Source organism: Pseudomyrmex gracilis, unplaced genomic scaffold (genome assembly GCF_002006095.1).
Source record: "Pseudomyrmex gracilis isolate BER0280 unplaced genomic scaffold, ASM200609v1 scaffold_175, whole genome shotgun sequence".
In the NCBI taxonomy this organism is placed as follows: Eukaryota; Metazoa; Arthropoda; class Insecta; order Hymenoptera; family Formicidae; genus Pseudomyrmex; species Pseudomyrmex gracilis.
The window spans coordinates 262229-279531 of record NW_018020759.1 but is presented as its reverse complement, the minus strand read 5'-3'; the positions used below and the strand labels follow the sequence as shown (position 1 = coordinate 279531).

Sequence of the window (17303 nt, the reverse complement as noted above, 5' to 3'; positions counted from 1 at the left end):
GGCTAAAGGTCTGCGCTGATTGGCCTGATTTACTCAATAAGTACTCCTTTATTATAAATAATAGAAAAAAATAGTTCAAGACTTTTCGACTCAGTTTTACTCCTTCTATCTGCCTACGAGAGATTGTACGGCAATTCTGGGACACCCTGTATAAAGCGTGTGCGTGCGTTATTCTTAATATTGATATAATAAAATAATATAAAATAATTCTTATAGTCTAAAAAATCTTTCTCCGCTCTTTTACTTTGACAATCAATAAACAAACAAAAGAAATTCATTATTGAGAGCTTAAAAAGCAGCTTAATGAGAAGATGATGTTTTAAAGAATTATTCTAAAGGAAACACATTTTTATATAATTATTACGTACGCGTGTCACATGTCACGAATTACATCTTCTGGCAATATTGAAAAATATTGTCAATAAGATAGACATATATAAAAAATAGTTCTTCTATCCGCCAAAGTGAATGTAACGGCGCGCAAAAGCGTCGTAATAAAAAAAAAAAAAAAAAAAAAAAAAAACAACAACAGAATGGCGACTCTCAGGCTTCTTTTCTCTCACGTGTTTCTTATGGTTTCTTTTCAAGTTGCGATGATGTCTGTGGCTCAAGCCTGTGTCACGCTACGGATTGGGATTGAGATTGGGATTGAAATTTGACCAATCAGAAGAAAGAAAACCAATCCTAACTTTACTTCGCTCTGATTGGCCAAATTGCAATCTCAATCCAAATCCGTAGTGTGACATAAGGCTTTACAATTATTTACTGCCAATATTGAAAATTTATAGCATACGCTATTCTATATACGCTATTCTACGTCCTCGAGTATAGATTTTTATACAATACTGGGGTACGTTCCAAAATCCTACCTTGGTTACTAAAATACTATACTTTACGTCACGTGTACTATAGTTTTCGGTTATTAAGGTAAGATTTTGGAACGTATCCCTGGCAATGAATATAATCAAGAATGAAACTTGCGCTATAGTCCAAGTTCTGGTAACTTTTAGGCCTGATCATAAGCAAGGGCCTAAGTAAGGGCCACTGCGCATAAATCGCCGTAACGTAAGAATTCGTCCAGTTGCAATCGTTTATATTCGAAACTGGCGTCCTCGTTATTCGAAAATTCTTAATTAATAATTGATTAAATTCTTAATTTTCTCTCATTGAACTCAGACGTAGACTTCTCGCGCCTGCTTCGGCAAAGTTTTCATTCGACCATAGAACGACGTGTGTGGACTAACTTAAATGCGGATGCCTTTGGAAGTCGTATCTGCACCAACTGTACCAAACTAAATTTTTGATCGACACTATTGTGGGTACATAATAGCATTTTGCGTTTGCTGTGGAACTTTGCTGTGATCCTACATAAAGTCTGATTTATTTAACTAAATTTAACCGCTTACGCTACTGCTTAAGGTACGCAAAACTACTTGTTATTTTAATAAATATATTTAATAAATAAATAAATCAAGGTTTTTTTACCATCTATTTTTATAAACTAACCGATCACAATCATCACAAATTATATACAATAGTTTTGTACGTATGTATGTGTAATAGTTCAACACGCGATGTCGCAATAATAGCTACGACTACATACTTCTCACAATCATGTATTTGCCAAACTTGTCTTGTGAGGAATATATTGCTTGTTTCGTTAAAGAAGAGAGTCAAATTTGATCAATAATCAAATGTGAATTTTTTGTCATAAACAATGAATGAAAGTACGAAAATATTTTGATCAAGTTGTCTGAGATAATGAAAAATTTATATCAAGTGTGTGAAAAAGATACAAAATGATTTTAACATAATATAACCTATGTTTTCACACATATTTGTGCGAAGGTTTTGACACAAAAAATGTTTTATTTGAACGTTTTGTGTAAATTTAATTTCTAGATCGCTGCAAAATAATTAATTTAAAAATAATGTTTTAACAGGTTTTTTTTTAAGTTTTCATTTATGTGTAAATAATCTTTGATTGACTTTATCTGTAAATCCATGTTTTATCACAAGTTTTTTCATATAACAAATATTTGTTGTGTTTGTAAACGTGTGTATATATATATATATATATATATATATATATCAGAATATTATATATAATAATTTTTATATACAATCTGTTTTATATTTTAGATATTTTCACAATAATAACAAATATGTCATCTGATGTAAATATGCAGGCTGAAAAGGTATATATATATAAAATAATTTTACTGCATGCTTGGCATGATAAGATGTATAACAATATATTCCTATAAGAATAAAAACTGCATGTTGGATTGCTCTTTATGTACATATTGAGAATTGATTTATTCCCTTTCTGGAGCTGGACTTTCTTATAGTTAAAATATTCATTAATAATAATCTTTCTTTGGATCAAGCCCGATGAAGAAACAACTGTCAATAAAACTGAAGAAGAAGAAGGCAGATCATCTAAAGACTTGCATGCGGTACCTATTTCTCTAATTTTGCTGGTTTTTTTTTTTTTTTTTTATCCTGCTGTCTATTTCATTTTTGCTTCCAGTTTAACATCATAGAGTATAAATATAAGGTTGAAAAATATATATACGCACATGTGTATGTAACAAGAATAATATAAACTTTTTAACGATTTTAGCAAGACAATGGTCCTGTTTATGGAGGTTGCGAGGGACCTAATGCGATGTATGTGAAACTTGTCAGTAGTGACGGGCACGAGTTTATTGTTAAGCGAGAACATGCATTGACAAGTGGTACTATTAAAGCAATGCTGAGTGGACCTGGTCAGTTTGCAGAGAATGAGGCAAACGAAGTTAATTTCAGGGAAATTCCGTAAGTATAAAAAATAATCTATCAGAGATTTTTATTGTCCTTTTCGTATTTTAATATAATAAAAATCTTTATAAAAAAAAACAATTATATATATATTTCTTGTGTCGATATATAACAAATTTAGCTGCTGAAATTTCTTTGTAGGTCTCATGTGCTGCAAAAAGTTTGCATGTATTTCACCTACAAAGTACGTTATACAAACAGCAGCACCGAAATCCCCGAGTTTCCAATTGCACCGGAAATTGCTCTAGAACTATTGATGGCTGGCAATTTCTTGGATTGTTAAATATCCGTATAAGAAATATACATATATTGACAATTCAAGGATCGGCGCAGCTTTAATTATTTACGATGCTGCGTGTATCTTGTGTGTATCGTGATAATTGAGATCATATTTGAAAACACGATTATTGATCGCTTTGGACTCGTACTTGTGACAGACATTTAATCCAAAAAAAAAAAAAAAAAAATGTGGCGCACTCCTGCAATACTGGGTTTTTAGTTAGAAATTCTGAACATTTTATCTGTGTGCTATTTAGTATGGTATTATAGTGTACAAACGCGATTGTCAATAACATGACTTATCAGTCACGAATTTAATAGATTACATTTACACTACACAGCATAATAAAGTATGTGATTTATATCGCATACTTACAATATCATTTTAGTAAAAGTTAATTGTTAAGACAAGGAATTATATGTATTTGTTTTATTGTTGTTCTATAAAACTTGAAAGCAGATATGATATAAATTAAAGAAAATTAAAATATAACTCCATCAAATTTTATTTTTCTTTACACATAGTAAGAGTTTTTACACTATATTTCATATTAACATACATCATATAAAAAAAAGGGCAAAACTCTAGAATATTTGAGAAAGAAATTGTCTTTAAAAAAAAACTAAGTATCGAGAAAGTTTAGATACGGTAGGGATGTGTGCAAACGTTTTTAATGAAATTTAATTATTATAAGTCACAAATTTTTTTTATGCATTTTTATTATATACAAAACCATACATCCTAATATTGCTATATTCGTAATCAAGAGTACAAATTAATTAATATAATTCAAATTATAAAGTTTTATAGATTTGTATCGGTTTTAGCAATAATGATTATTTTTAGTTTTGTTCTATAATATGGCCAAATTTTAGCTATTTCGGTAATAAACTAGAATAAAATATAAAACCATTTGATCATAATACACTATGTTTTTATCTGTATATCAATTATGTATATATTGTGATTTATCTTTTATCGTATATAAGATATGAACAAATTTGTTTGTAAAAATGTAAATTTTACTTGCTCTTCATATCTTTCTCAAGATCCTTGAATTTAGCTTCCAATCGTTTAGAATACGCTGCAAGTTTGTATGCGGCTTGCTCTAACTTGCTGACACTGTCATCAATCTGATTGATGTTGTCAAGAATCGGCTGTAGTTTTTGATATTTGTCATTCAACGAGTCCAACGATTGCACCACGTTCGAGGAGACAATTTTCAACTCCGCGTATTTCGCGATCGTTTCTTTGTTCAAACGCTCCAGCAAACGGTAGTCCGCGTGTGTGGCGGTGAGTTCCTCCTGCAGATATTCGCCGGTCTTCTGAAACATTGTGTTTGCCAATCGGCTCAAATTCGGATCGTGTGGATCCAACGCCTCAAAACTGCTCGTGCTGGTTGAAAGCGTGGTGCCGCGTTTCGGCGACTCGCATCTTGAATTCTGTTCGGCCGACAGATTCTCTATAAGCGTCGACTCGATTTGCTCCTCGCTCTTCGACGGATCCATTTTTGTCACAACGCAAATATCGATTTAATTACAGACGCGATTAAAATCTATATAAACATTGTACAAACAATTGAGCGTTTTTTTTTTGCAAAACAGATTGTAAAACAAATAATTCCAACTGACTACTCAACTCTTCATACTGCTTTGCGTGAGCGTTGTTGTTGCTTTTGTTACTTCTTAACCGTACTGTAAATACAAAAAGTATACATTCTTTATTTAACTACAGATAACAGATATCAAATAGATTTGTGAATAGCAAAAAAATAGATCGTGTTTCACATCTTTGACTATTGTATATTCGGTAATACAATCTGTCAATAACATATGATATCTTCTATCTTTTATCCACTTCTATTTGCTTTCTCATTCCATACGCAACCCTAAGGCCAGTGTTACCAACCTTTGAATAAGGTTACTGATGCAGAGATCGTAAGCGAGTCTACAACGTCCAATAGCATAGATTGATTCAACACATCAACAATGCGATTGGATAATTTTCTCTTGGTCAGTGCAAATTTATTAAACTAAGGATCAATTGTATAATTCGATCGAATTGAATTTTCTATTGAGTCCCTTTAGTTTATAAAATTTCAATAGACTTAAACATAAGAAAATAACTTAAATATTTAAGAAAAAAATGAGACATAGATTTTTGCATATATTTATAAGAATCTTTTTTTTCTTATATTATTCAATGTGATATATAAATTATATACATTTACATATATAACATGTACATAATTATATTATATTCTATATACTATATGTATAAGATTATAACATTACAAAATGGCACTTTTGTAGTTGCATATAATAATTTAACTCTCAAAGTTATAATTTTTTGTTTTAATTTTATATTTCTTATAATAGGCCTATCTTTTTATTGCACTTTTATATTTAATATAAAAAATAGATATATCACTAAACTATTGGAAAGAAAAAGATACTATTTTTTTTTAAAATAAAATAACAAATAAAAACACAAGTGCAGTAAAAACAAAAACAGTCAACACTTTGTTCAACCTTATCTTTCTCTCTCGTGAGAACTTTTCTATCATCTATTTTCCTATTACTCACATGCTCAATCGTAAGCCACTTTGCAAAGTGCGCATATTTTTGTTAATTTCCTCGATTAAACTTCCTTGATTAACTGTCATTAATTAGGACTCTAACTTCATATTACGTGTGTGTAACTATATAACTATAAAGTATTTAATAATTTTGTTTATTATGTACCAAAATAGTGAATAAAATATCTCTTCATTGTAAATTCCAAAAAGTTATATCAAATTTATATTAAACTAACTAAAAGTATATGATGGAAGATATAATGTACATGTTATTTTTTTCTCCATACTTTGGTGTAAACTTTGGTAACTATATACCACCATGGTTTTCTTGTCAATCTGATGATGACTTGAAAGATAACACTTATCCGCAAGAGCTATTTATAAATTATGTAGCAAATAATATTTATATTAGTGTTTATAACCATTTGGATTATTATGTTGCCATTTCCATGTGTCCGCACCTAAAATATTGATAAATGTAACACACGTACGTATGTGCTTTAAAAGTATGTGTAACTTACACATGTCATCTATATTTCTTGTGGCATTCCAGTTCAGTTCTTGATTAGCAATACTAGCATCCGCATAACTAGCAGATATATCACCCGGTCTACGTTCAACTATTTTGTACGGGATTTTCTTTTTGGAAGCGTTTTCAAATGCGTGTATAACTTCAAGTACGGAGTAACCCTTTCCGGTACCTAGATTTATTGGTTTGAATCCCGTTGGATTACGAGTTTTTTGATAAATCATAGCTTTTACGTGTCCTTCCGCAAGGTCCATAATGTGAATATAATCACGCACGCCTGTAATACAAATTGTTAAAATTGTTTTTTTAAATTATCAATAACTTTCTCTCTATGTTATCCTATTGCATCCTATTGCTTACGAAATAAAAAATATACCGAACTTTACCTGTGCCATCAGGTGTATCATAGTCATCACCATAAACGTATAATAAATCTCTTTTCCCAACAGAAACTTGGGCAATGAAGGGCATTAAATTATTTGGAATACCATTGGGATCTTCCCCAATCAGACCTGAAGGATGTGCGCCAACAGGATTAAAGTATCTTAATGATATAACGGAAAAATCCTAAAAACAAAATCTTTTTCACAGATGAATTACACAGAAGAACGTATTATAACAACGCATACTTTGTCTGATATGCACAAATCCTTTAATATTTCCTCAACCATAAACTTGGTTTTCCCGTAAGGATTTGTACAATTGCCAGTTTTCGTATCTTCCACCAAAGGAAGTTTTTCAGGCACACCGTATACCGTGGCGCTACTTGAATAAATAAATCGCTTCACATTATTTTCTCGCATAATTTCCAACAAATTGATTGTCCCACTGACATTGACCTTGTAATATTCCAATGGTTTTTGACATGATTCGCCAACTGCCTTCAACGCAGCAAAATGTATGACACATTGAAACAAATGCTACAATAAAAAAAAAACATATATATATATAATACATATAATTTTAATTTTTTATCAGAAAGAAAGGTAACAAGTACATATATTTACTTTTTGAAATACTTTTCTCAGATCATTGATATTTGTGATGTCGCAGTTGATAAATGTTACATTCTTATTTGTCAATTTTTCCACTCTGAGGAGACATTCTGGTTTCTCATTACCCAGGTCTGTGAAAAGAAAACAATAAAACGGTATTTATCTATAATAAGCGTATAAAATGTTTCTTTTTATTGGTACGGTTTTATAGTGCATAGAAAAATAGAATAGAAGCCACTTTACTTTTTTAGTAGAAATAAATATATAAAATTATTACATTTCTAATAATAGATATATTAAAACAAATTAAATAGAGAAATTTTAGAAGATAACAATGTTAATATTTAATACGCACAACCATATGGTAATGATAAGAAGAGAGAGAGAGAAAAAAAGAGAAAAAGAAAGGAATATATATATACACAATATTTTTGGTCAATATTTTGTCAAACAATTCATGCCTCACCTTTATACGCATTGCTAAGATTGTCTATTACCACCACCTGAAAGTCTGCTTGCAACAATTCCAATACTGTATGAGAACCAATATAACCAGCACCTCCCGTTACCAACACATTCCAAGAGTTGCTCGTCATTGTTTAGTGCAAAATGCTATTTTGTTTGTATATATTTATATATACATAAATTAAATATATTATATATAATATATTATATATATATATATCAAATTAAAAATATATTATATATAATAAATTTATAAACTTGTCAAAAGAGTGCAGTTAGAAAAACAACTAGAAAGAAATTGCTAAGTAACTTATTATTTCTTACACATGCATTTTTTCTCAACTGTATAATACAATACAGTATTACATAAGTAAAAAAGAAGAAAGATGAAGTTACATATCAGTAACATTCTTAACATAAAAAATTACATGTTTTTTTTTTTTTTTATATTAAGTCAAAGAAAATCAAATATGTGCATATTTACAGAGGAAAGTTGTGCAAAGAGGCTGTTAGATTGTTTTCTCTTACGATTAACTTTTGCAAATTAAAAAAATTAACAAGTAAATTGATAACAAAGTCCCCGAATCGGGACTCCGTGTCGTTAACTTTGTGATAATCCCGATTGTACTGACCTTATCGCGACATAGAAAACCAACGTCATTGTAAGATGATGTGTTACGATCGGAGTTATATAATATTGACACCCCTCGCATCGAACATATGCTGCGATCGGCAATCGCGATAAGAAGACGCGTGTGTCGCACACGCGGAATCGCCAAAAGCCGCGTTATCTTTAGTTCAATTTTTTTCGATTCGATCGAATTTGTTTAAATTCCCATCCGCGTCTTCTCCAATTGATAACCGCGTAGTAATTTGCAATTTACCAGCGTATTGCGCACACGTGCGTTCGCGACAAGGTCCTCTTCGTGTTTTGCCACGTCGAGCAACGAATCAAATTGTAAACAATTTTTCCTCTTAACCTCCTTCTCCCCCACTTTGTATCTTGATTACATTGATGAATGGTGGATGAGTGATAAAAAAAAAAAAAAATCCTGAAACAGAGGAAAAACCTTCAGTTTTATCTCCGCACCGATAAGCTTTTTATCAAAAAAATGTAAGTCAATTCTTTCTCTCTTCCATACAAAAAGTTTGACAAATATTGAAAACACGGCTCGATACCAAAAACATTACAAGGAAATTTACGTTTTTTTCAGGTTAGGTTAGGTTAAGAAATCAATACTATAAAATTTATATATATATATATATATATATCTGCAATTAGTAAATTAGTTAATGTTTGTCAACACACCGTGTTTAATATATGTGTAATTTTTTTCTTGGCAGTTATCAACAATGCTATCGACAATTGTGAAAGAACATCAAAGCAAACAAGCGGCAAGAAAGGAAAGACAAGGTGTGTATGTGTTTAAATGTGTGTGTGCACACATATCTCTGTAAGATTTGTGTTTTTGCTAATTATTATTATGATAAATGAATTAAAATCGACAAATTTATTTATTACATTAGAACAAAAACGAAAGGAAGCTGTTCAAGCTGCAAACAATTTGACGCAAGCTCTTGTCGATCACCTGAATGTTGGGTAAACAAACTTCTTTTTTTAAGATTTGATGTATAAATTCTATGTATCACAACGAGACAATATATCAGATATGTGCTGTTATGATCCCAAGGGTGGCTCAAGCGTATTTAAATCAGAAGAAACTGGACGCGGAAGCAAAACAACTGCAAAATAGCGCGACCAATTTTGCCAAACAAACGCAATTGTGGTTAAATCTGGTGGAATCTTTTTCGAGTTCTTTGAAAGAGATCGGAGATGCGGAAAACTGGGCACGTAGCATAGAAGGAGATATGAGAACGATAGCTACTGCTCTAGAATATTCTTACAAAGGTACAAACCTGAACAAATTGAAATCTTGTGTATATATATATCTCTGTGTATAATCACATCGTAACAAATACCTATGTAAAACCACTGTGAATTATTTTCAGCTACGCAAGAGAATCAAAATGTGAGTAATGTTTGAGGGGATGATATTTTTAATGTTTCTTTTTTTTTGATAATTTTCAACATTTAGTGTATTCTGTGATATACGAAATAATACATTGAAATTCAAAGTTGTTGCGACTTAAGAGGGTACTGGATACCGACTATAGAGACCTGTGAACCGACGTTTTTAATAATCTAAATTTCTTTATTTTTTAATTTTATTTACTGCGCAACATTAAAAGCGCTTCTACAGAAGCAAATAAATATACAAAACTATATATAAAGCTTTTGAAAATGGGTATATAAATGCTTTTTTGAACTTGTTTTTTATTCACAATGATAGTATATGGTATCAGATATACATCATCACACTACGACGTTGTTCTCATCAATTAGATAGTCAAACCATAATCTGAATGTTTCATTAGAGGAAAACGGTTCTGCGTACATATAAGTATTTTGTTAACATCCGAGTCAACATCTTGTTCTACTTAAAAGTATTTATTCTGAAATGTTTATAGAGTAAAATTAACCCTCGGGGAACACACCTATTTTTTCAATCAAGAAGAACAATTTGGGGTCAATTTGACCCTGTCTACTTTTTGAGATGCTACCATTTAAAATCCACTTATCCGATTGGCTTGAAAAAATTTTCGGATATATTTTGAACAGTTTGGAATATACCTATATAGTTTTAAAAAGTGTCGTTAACATTATTAACATTGTAAAAAATATGTTACAAAAAAGCAAAATAATTTGATCAAAGTCGACGAACAGGGTCAAATTGACCCAGTGTGTTCTCCGAGGGTTAATAATAACAAGAAGAAGATTCTTTAGGCTCAGGAGTCTTTAGACTAATGTTTATAGTAATAATAGAAAAAATTGTATTAGATATCGAACTATTGTTATATATATGTATATGTATATGCGTGTGTAAATAAAAATGATACTCGTATATATTTAGGAATTTTTTTATTGAATGGGAGAAAAGGATGGATGAAAAGAAGTGGAGAGACGCAGCCGTAATTACCGTAATTACCTGTGCAGGTAATGACACAACACATAAAGGTCGTTCTATATTAGAAGCAAACGCAAGTAGCAGATCTTGCGCGAGTGATCAATCACTTTGATCAATTGGCTTGATTTAATCAAAGCGATTTAGTTAATTTCGCAAGAGACCTGTCACTTGCGTTTGAATCTTGCGACTAAAATATGTAAAACGACCTTAAAACATCCTAAGGTCACGAGCACCGAAGCGACGGGGGGTACGCACACAAGCGAGAACCGCCGTCCGTGCGCGAGAGTGCGGACGTACCTATTGTCTCCTTACTCTTACTTTGTGACTACTGAGCCACATCTGCACCAAACCTATTGTATATTGTGTGTGTGTTTAGTCTGGAAATTTATTGATAAAAAATCAAGAATTATGGCGGCCGGTCCGATCGCAGAGCGTAATCAAGGTGTGTGTGTTTATGTTTTTTTTATTTAATTAACTCACTGTTGCGAGTACTTTCTGTTAATTTTGTAATTGTTCTCATACATTTGTCTGAAAGGGAATTTTGAATAATAATATTATTTTTTAGTATCGTTAAAAAAAGATTATGCGAAGATAAGGTTAGGTTAGGTTACATCCTATTATCATAAGATAAATTTATATCCTAAAAATTTTAGTAAAATGTTCGTGTACATACGTGTATCTTTAGTTTTCTATATATAATAAGTTTATATATTTGTTTATCTCTACATATATTTATTATTATTATGTGTTTCAACATTTGTATTTAGATGCAACGATATATGTTGGAGGATTGGATGATAAAGTCACAGAATCTCTTATGTGGGAATTATTTGTCCAATCAGGACCCGTTGGTAAATAATTTATGTTATTAAAAAAATCTATTACGTCCTTCACAGTCTAAGTTTAAAACATGTAACTAAAACAATCTATCTTTTCAGTTAATGTACACATGCCGAAAGATAGAGTAACTCAAATGCATCAAGGATATGGTTTTGTTGAATTCATGGGTGAAGAAGATGCAGATTATGCCATTAAGATTATGAATATGATCAAGTTATACGGCAAACCTATAAGAGTAAACAAAGCTAGCGCGCATCAAAAGAATTTGGACGTCGGAGCGAATATATTCATAGGAAATCTAGATCCGGAAGTAGACGAAAAATTGTTGTACGACACCTTCAGTGCTTTCGGCGTGATTTTACAAACCCCAAAAGTATGTACTTTAATTTTATTACAACTGATTGCTTCGATAAAGATTTTATTATATGTTGTGTAGCTATATATATATTATTTTCGTTAATTTATTAATATTTCTAAATAATTTTATATAGATAATGAGGGATCCCGAGACAGGCAATTCGAAAGGTTTCGCTTTTATCAATTTTGCTTCTTTCGACGCCTCGGACGCGAGTATCGAAGCTATGAACGGCCAGTATCTGTGCAATCGGCCAATTTCGGTTTCGTACGCCTTCAAACGTGACGCCAAAGGCGAGAGACACGGGAGCGCAGCGGAAAGGCTTCTAGCCGCGCAAAATCCACTGAGTCAAGCGGACAGACCTCATCAGTTGTTCGCTGACGCGCCACCGTTGGCGCCGCCACCAATGCCGAATTCGAACGCAAACGCTCATCAGCCGGCTCATCATCCGCAGCATCACGTGATGCATCACGGAATGGTCGTGCCGCCTCCGCCACCGCCGGCAACTCCAGGACCGCCAATGGGTCATCCACCCCCGCCACCCGTGCCGCCGCCGCCATCCGGTGGTTTCCCACCGGCGAATATTCCTCCGCCTCCTCTTCCTCCGATGTCAATGGCCGCGCATCCTCCTCTACCGCCTGGCATGCCGCCGCCGTTGCCGCCGATGCCCGTGCCGACGTCTCAAGCGCAACCAGCCGCTTCAAGAATGATGGCACCGCCACCTCCACATTGGGCCGTGGGAGCGCCGCCGCAGGGACAATTTCCACCACCTCCGCCACCATCTTCCACCGGTGGACCGCCACAATTCGGACAGTTTCAACCACCGCCGCCAAGACCACCGCCAACTTGGCGACATCCGCCACCGCCGCCCGTTTCCCAAGGCGGTCCGCCACCTCCGCCTCCTCCTCAATTCCGACCGCCATTTCCGCCAAGAGGACCACCGCCGCCGCCGCCACCGCACGATGGCAATCAATATTAATACTAGTGTCTTTTACATATTGCGGACAATGGTCGATAAACATCTATTACATCTAATATATTAATTTAAATTTCACAAAAGTGGACAGTGGATATGTTACTGTCAAAAATTTGAAAAATCACCGATGACAATTAACATTCTTGTAAAACTGACTTTTTGTATTTAAATAAATTACTCACATTCCCATATTTGATTTCCGTGTGTCGATTCCGGATCAAATATGATTTAATATTGTAAGCAATCTTAATATTGTTACATCGGTTAAAAAAAAACTTTTACGTTGTGTGTATATGTCAAACGGTGCATGTAAGCAGCGCGCAACAATTGTGTGGTAATAATTGTGCAGTCCGCGAAGTTTTAGCTCGGTTATTGTATTGATTGGCGGGAGTGCGTGAATAACGTGCCGCGTTTGTTCCATCGATTATTTTGTGCCTGTCCAGCCTAGTCAATGATAGTCGAACGCGCGGAGAGTCCGCTGTAGTCAAACACACCTTTAACACCGTTCTCGTGTTTCGCGTCGAAAAAAAAAAAATCTATTTGTTATATTATATTTGAGAAACAATAATAAGAACATTGTTGAGAGTTCAGACTCGGTTGCTAAATAGAAAAACAAATTCGCATGTGACTCATCGAATTTTTTGTGCGACGTTTGATCATCGGGGTAAGGAAAATTAGAAATAAGAGTTGAACACAAGAGATCAACTTGTGCGTTCCCCCTGAGAATTATTTGTTCTTTTTCTTTTTTTTGTTTTTAGACAATTCACACGATGTTTCCTCCCGTCCATCGATCCGTTTTCATATATTCGCTACATTGTTGAGCGCACTTGGACATTTTGTTGCGAAACATGACCGGTTTACCGATATATGGAATAATAAATTGTTAACGATCTTATGTGCAACGGCGCACGTACACGTACATACGCGCGCGCACACACACAGCGAGTACACAAATGACACATATATAGACATGGCACAATTGTATTACGAGTGCAACTTTGAAATCAGAAACGACAACAATAGCAACGCGATCAAACCGTACATCTGCACCCCCGAATATTGTTTGTATTGCTGTTGCGACTCACACTGTTGCTTCGTGGTGCAACGGCGACCATCACGTCATATCTGGGAGATCTGGTACTTCTGGCTGGGCGTAGCTTTGCTCGCTGTCTTCGTCATTTCTTCGGTAAGCAATTTGCGTTGAGAAGATTGTTTTTTTTTTTTTTTTTTTTCAGCGCATTGTCGCATTGTCTCATTAAATATTCAATCTGGTTAGTTCTCTAATAGAAAACTCGATACGCGCAGAAATTTGAAGTATCTTTGGTGTTTTACAATTTTCGATACACACGGAAAGAAAAAAGTTTAGCTCTCGCAGCTAAAAATTAGGGTTTGATTTCCTAAATTTTGGCAGAGCGTTATATGGACACCTAAGCTCTTGGTGCCACAAGACATACGTATTTTGCTAATTGCAAGCAATTTTTGGCGATCGTATGGTACCAAGCTATAATTTGAAGTCACTCGAACTATAGTTTGGTACACGTACCATACGATCGCCAAAAATCTCCTTACATGTCGACATATTTGGGAATATCAGCAAACTGTTTCTTACGTAATGGAAAATTTTTTAAGCAGCTAAAGCAGCAAATTTCAGAGTTTCAGCAAACCGTAATTAGCTGTGGCAGAAACTATTTTTTTTTTTCCGTGTGTATGAAATAAGTTTTTTTTTTTTTTCGTTTCAACAAATTGTCTAAAGTGTGTGTGCTAAGAAAATTTGTGATTCGTTTTGAAACCAGGTGAGCAGCTACGTAGTCAATAATTACAGACATAATATTCAAGGTATTTCGTTCCGACACGATAACAGGCAGAATGAACGGCGGTTTAATAACAATCAACAACCTAGAACCGATCAGAATCAAGTGTCTATAAGTATTATTCCCACAACTGGGATGTTCTCGTCGCAGAGGAAGATGTTGATAATCGGCGCGCAGCCAAATCACACGCATATGAGTAAGACGAAGAAAGGAGAGAAAAGATATACAGAATGGAATGTTTTTTTTATTCAGCACTTATCCACGATTTGTGTTTACACACGTTGCGTATCGTTGACACCACTGAGCAAAAAACTAGATTATAAATTGTTAAAAACCGTTTTATAGATTTAATCTCTCTCACACACGCACACACAAATTAATTAAAAAGGAGTCGAAAAAAAAACGCGTCAAAATATCGTTACGATTTATTTGTAATCTGTCACGTGACTAGTGTTTTAATCGTAAGTTCGCACTTTCAAGGCAATCTGAATTGCGAAAATTGCACGAATAATCAGTCTCTCTCTCTCTCTCTCTCAGTCTCACATTTACACACACACACACACGCCGAGGAAAAACGTGTGGAAAAATAATTTATTGATTTATAATTCCAGCACCTATCGTTGCGTAACAAAGCGCCACTTTGTCGGCGCGCGTTTGCGAGACCGATTGTAAGACGCGTGACGTTCCGGTGCATGTATTTCATCACTTCAGGGCTTCTCTACACACTTATGGTAAATATATAATATACGCATAATTGCTTGTATGTGTTTTCTCATCTATACCGTTCTTCGTTTATCGGCAAAACATCGCGCTATTACGAACACGACACTTAAGTCGAGTATATATATATATACACCTTTTTTTCTCACTTCGCAGTTTGACGCAATAGTTCCAGTAGCGGTTAATAAGAAACATTTGCCGAACGCAATAAATAACTTCGAAATGCGAATGTGCGAGGATAAGCTTTGCGCAATTTTTGAAGATCGAGAGAATTTTCGTTACTCTGTAAAAATAAATATATATATCCTTGTGCGATTTAATTAATCTCAAACGGTTCGTACAACGAAATTAAAGTTATTATTATTTTTTTGCGAATTTTGTTGCGTCTCGCTATATGTAATTATAAAAAAAGAGACTTTGGGATTCGGTCAGAGTTGCTCGTTTATATAAATTATCTTTTCCATTAGGTTTCGATGAAATGTGCGGCAACGTTTTTTAACCGACGCTTATTCACCGTCGTCCACGATAATCCGTCGATCGAATTCACGCGCTTGCGACAAGACCTCGTGTGTGTGTGTGTGTGTGTGCGAAAGCAGCGGCGACTTTTTCCGAAGCTATTACGGGGGGGAATTACAGGCTTCGATCCGCTCTCATCGCATCTCGCAGTGATTTCGATCGATTTAAGCGATTAACGCATATCGCCTCGAGCAACATTTCACCAGCCACGCACATACACATACACGCGTACGGCGATAACCAGAATATAACGATACACACAGCACCGCGCGCTCTTTAGTCGGTTCCTCTAGCATACTCGCCTGAGCAACCTGCTCAAAACTCGTTCCCCGCGACTCGACCGCCGGGCGCAATTCTCATCTACAATTAAGAAGACATGCTCGTGTGTCCGCTTGTGTTCGTTGTGTCCGGGGCAATAGACGGGAATGAGAGTGCAGAAGCTAATTAAAAAAAGAACAATTCGACTCGCAGCGGTAATCCGCGCCATCCGCGCAACCGTGTTGACTCACCACCTTCCGATCTTCTTCTCGATCTTTTTCTTCGAAAGATGCGAAAACGTTCGCTTGAAATAAATAAATTTTCCACATCGGCGTTGTCATTTAATCAATTGTCTTTCTAATTACTTGACTGTCAACAAAAAATTTTAATTGTTTCTTATCGGTTAAATAAGTATTTAGTTTAATTGTTTAGTTTTATGTACATATATATACTTAATTTTTTTGACGGAAACGCGTCGCAGTTGAAAGAGATTTGTTGAAACGATTTTTCTTGCGCTAAAATCGAGATCACACGCGCGTGATCGAGCGAAAGAACGGGAGATGCATTGTTTATAAAGGAAACCGCTATATAGCGCGACGTTTAGTCACTATAATCGATATAATAAAATTCTTAACAAACTCCACTGACACGCGATTACTTTGTTGTGAATTTTACAGACACCGCGCACAACAGCATTGCAATACATTTGAGAATATTTTATTTTTCCATTTAATTGAAAACAACATTATCAAAGACGTTGTTGTTTAGTAGTGTGTACGCGTGTGTGCGTGTTAAAGAAAAAAGTTTACACATCTGTCGTGTAAAAACAATTGTTAGATAATTGATTTGTAATTGTTCAATAAAATGATACTTAATTGCGAATAGCTCACACACCTCCGAATGTGTTTCACAGGCCGAATTTCTCGATTCTTCTCGAACCTCACCGAAAAAATGGTATTCTTGTTTTTTGAGGAGAGAGATATCCCACTTACTTTAAGTATATTTTATACTAAAATAGGCGCCAAGAAGAGTTTCTTATTTTAAGAGGAAAATCCTCTAAATAATAATATTGATAAGAATATATACTGATTAGAATATAAAAAGCCTCTATAGAAAAACATATATATCTCA

The 17303-nt window shown here is 34.3% G+C and overlaps 6 protein-coding genes across 9 annotated transcripts; 4 read left to right on the top strand and 2 right to left on the bottom strand.

Annotated features, from left to right (window-relative positions):
- Window positions 1–1244: 1244 nt before the first annotated feature.
- LOC109857821 (elongin-C) lies at window positions 1245–3290 on the top strand. Of its 3 annotated transcripts, none has more exons than XM_020434545.1 (5): window positions 1245–1419; window positions 2143–2198; window positions 2391–2459; window positions 2627–2820; window positions 2965–3290. In XM_020434545.1, exons 2-5 carry the CDS (start codon window positions 2166–2168, stop codon window positions 3104–3106), a joined length of 438 nt encoding a protein of 145 aa, XP_020290134.1. In that variant the 5' UTR covers window positions 1245–1419; window positions 2143–2165; the 3' UTR covers window positions 3107–3290. The 3 variants fall into 3 exon arrangements, with proteins under 3 accessions (XP_020290134.1, XP_020290135.1, XP_020290133.1); XM_020434544.1 differs by lacking the exon at window positions 1245–1419 and adding an exon at window positions 1577–1727; XM_020434546.1 differs by lacking the exons at window positions 1245–1419; window positions 2391–2459 and adding an exon at window positions 1573–1727.
- Window positions 3291–3391: 101 nt separating this feature from the next.
- Window positions 3392–5088, bottom strand: LOC109857820 (biogenesis of lysosome-related organelles complex 1 subunit 2). Its single transcript, XM_020434543.1, has 2 exons — window positions 4743–5088; window positions 3392–4658 (listed from the first exon to the last, which is right to left on the bottom strand). Exon 2 carries the CDS (start codon window positions 4609–4611, stop codon window positions 4126–4128), a length of 486 nt encoding a protein of 161 aa, XP_020290132.1. The 5' UTR covers window positions 4612–4658; window positions 4743–5088; the 3' UTR covers window positions 3392–4125.
- Window positions 5089–5580: 492 nt separating this feature from the next.
- LOC109857825 (UDP-glucose 4-epimerase) lies at window positions 5581–8296 on the bottom strand. The gene is made up of 7 exons (XM_020434552.1): window positions 8155–8296; window positions 7672–7817; window positions 7218–7336; window positions 6840–7130; window positions 6597–6777; window positions 6203–6487; window positions 5581–6142 (listed from the first exon to the last, which is right to left on the bottom strand). Exons 2-7 carry the CDS (start codon window positions 7799–7801, stop codon window positions 6090–6092), a joined length of 1059 nt encoding a protein of 352 aa, XP_020290141.1. The 5' UTR covers window positions 7802–7817; window positions 8155–8296; the 3' UTR covers window positions 5581–6089.
- A 7-nt stretch (window positions 8297–8303) lies between these two features.
- On the top strand, window positions 8304–9894 carry LOC109857822 (biogenesis of lysosome-related organelles complex 1 subunit 1). Of its 2 annotated transcripts, none has more exons than XM_020434548.1 (5): window positions 8304–8784; window positions 9015–9084; window positions 9198–9270; window positions 9362–9579; window positions 9681–9894. In XM_020434548.1, the coding sequence occupies exons 2-5, from the start codon at window positions 9024–9026 to the stop codon at window positions 9713–9715; spliced, it is 387 nt and encodes a 128-aa protein (XP_020290137.1). In that variant the 5' UTR covers window positions 8304–8784; window positions 9015–9023; the 3' UTR covers window positions 9716–9894. The 2 variants fall into 2 exon arrangements, with proteins under 2 accessions (XP_020290137.1, XP_020290138.1); XM_020434549.1 differs by lacking the exon at window positions 8304–8784 and adding an exon at window positions 8791–8884.
- Window positions 9895–10924: 1030 nt separating this feature from the next.
- Window positions 10925–13063, top strand: LOC109857818 (splicing factor 3B subunit 4). The gene is made up of 4 exons (XM_020434541.1): window positions 10925–11138; window positions 11464–11547; window positions 11635–11909; window positions 12028–13063. The coding sequence occupies exons 1-4, from the start codon at window positions 11105–11107 to the stop codon at window positions 12868–12870; spliced, it is 1236 nt and encodes a 411-aa protein (XP_020290130.1). The 5' UTR covers window positions 10925–11104; the 3' UTR covers window positions 12871–13063.
- Window positions 13064–13154: 91 nt separating this feature from the next.
- Window positions 13155–17192, top strand: LOC109857823. The gene is made up of 3 exons (XM_020434550.1): window positions 13155–14053; window positions 15290–15409; window positions 16850–17192. The coding sequence occupies exons 1-3, from the start codon at window positions 13838–13840 to the stop codon at window positions 16880–16882; spliced, it is 369 nt and encodes a 122-aa protein (XP_020290139.1). The 5' UTR covers window positions 13155–13837; the 3' UTR covers window positions 16883–17192.
- The last annotated feature ends 111 nt before the right edge of the window (window positions 17193–17303 follow it).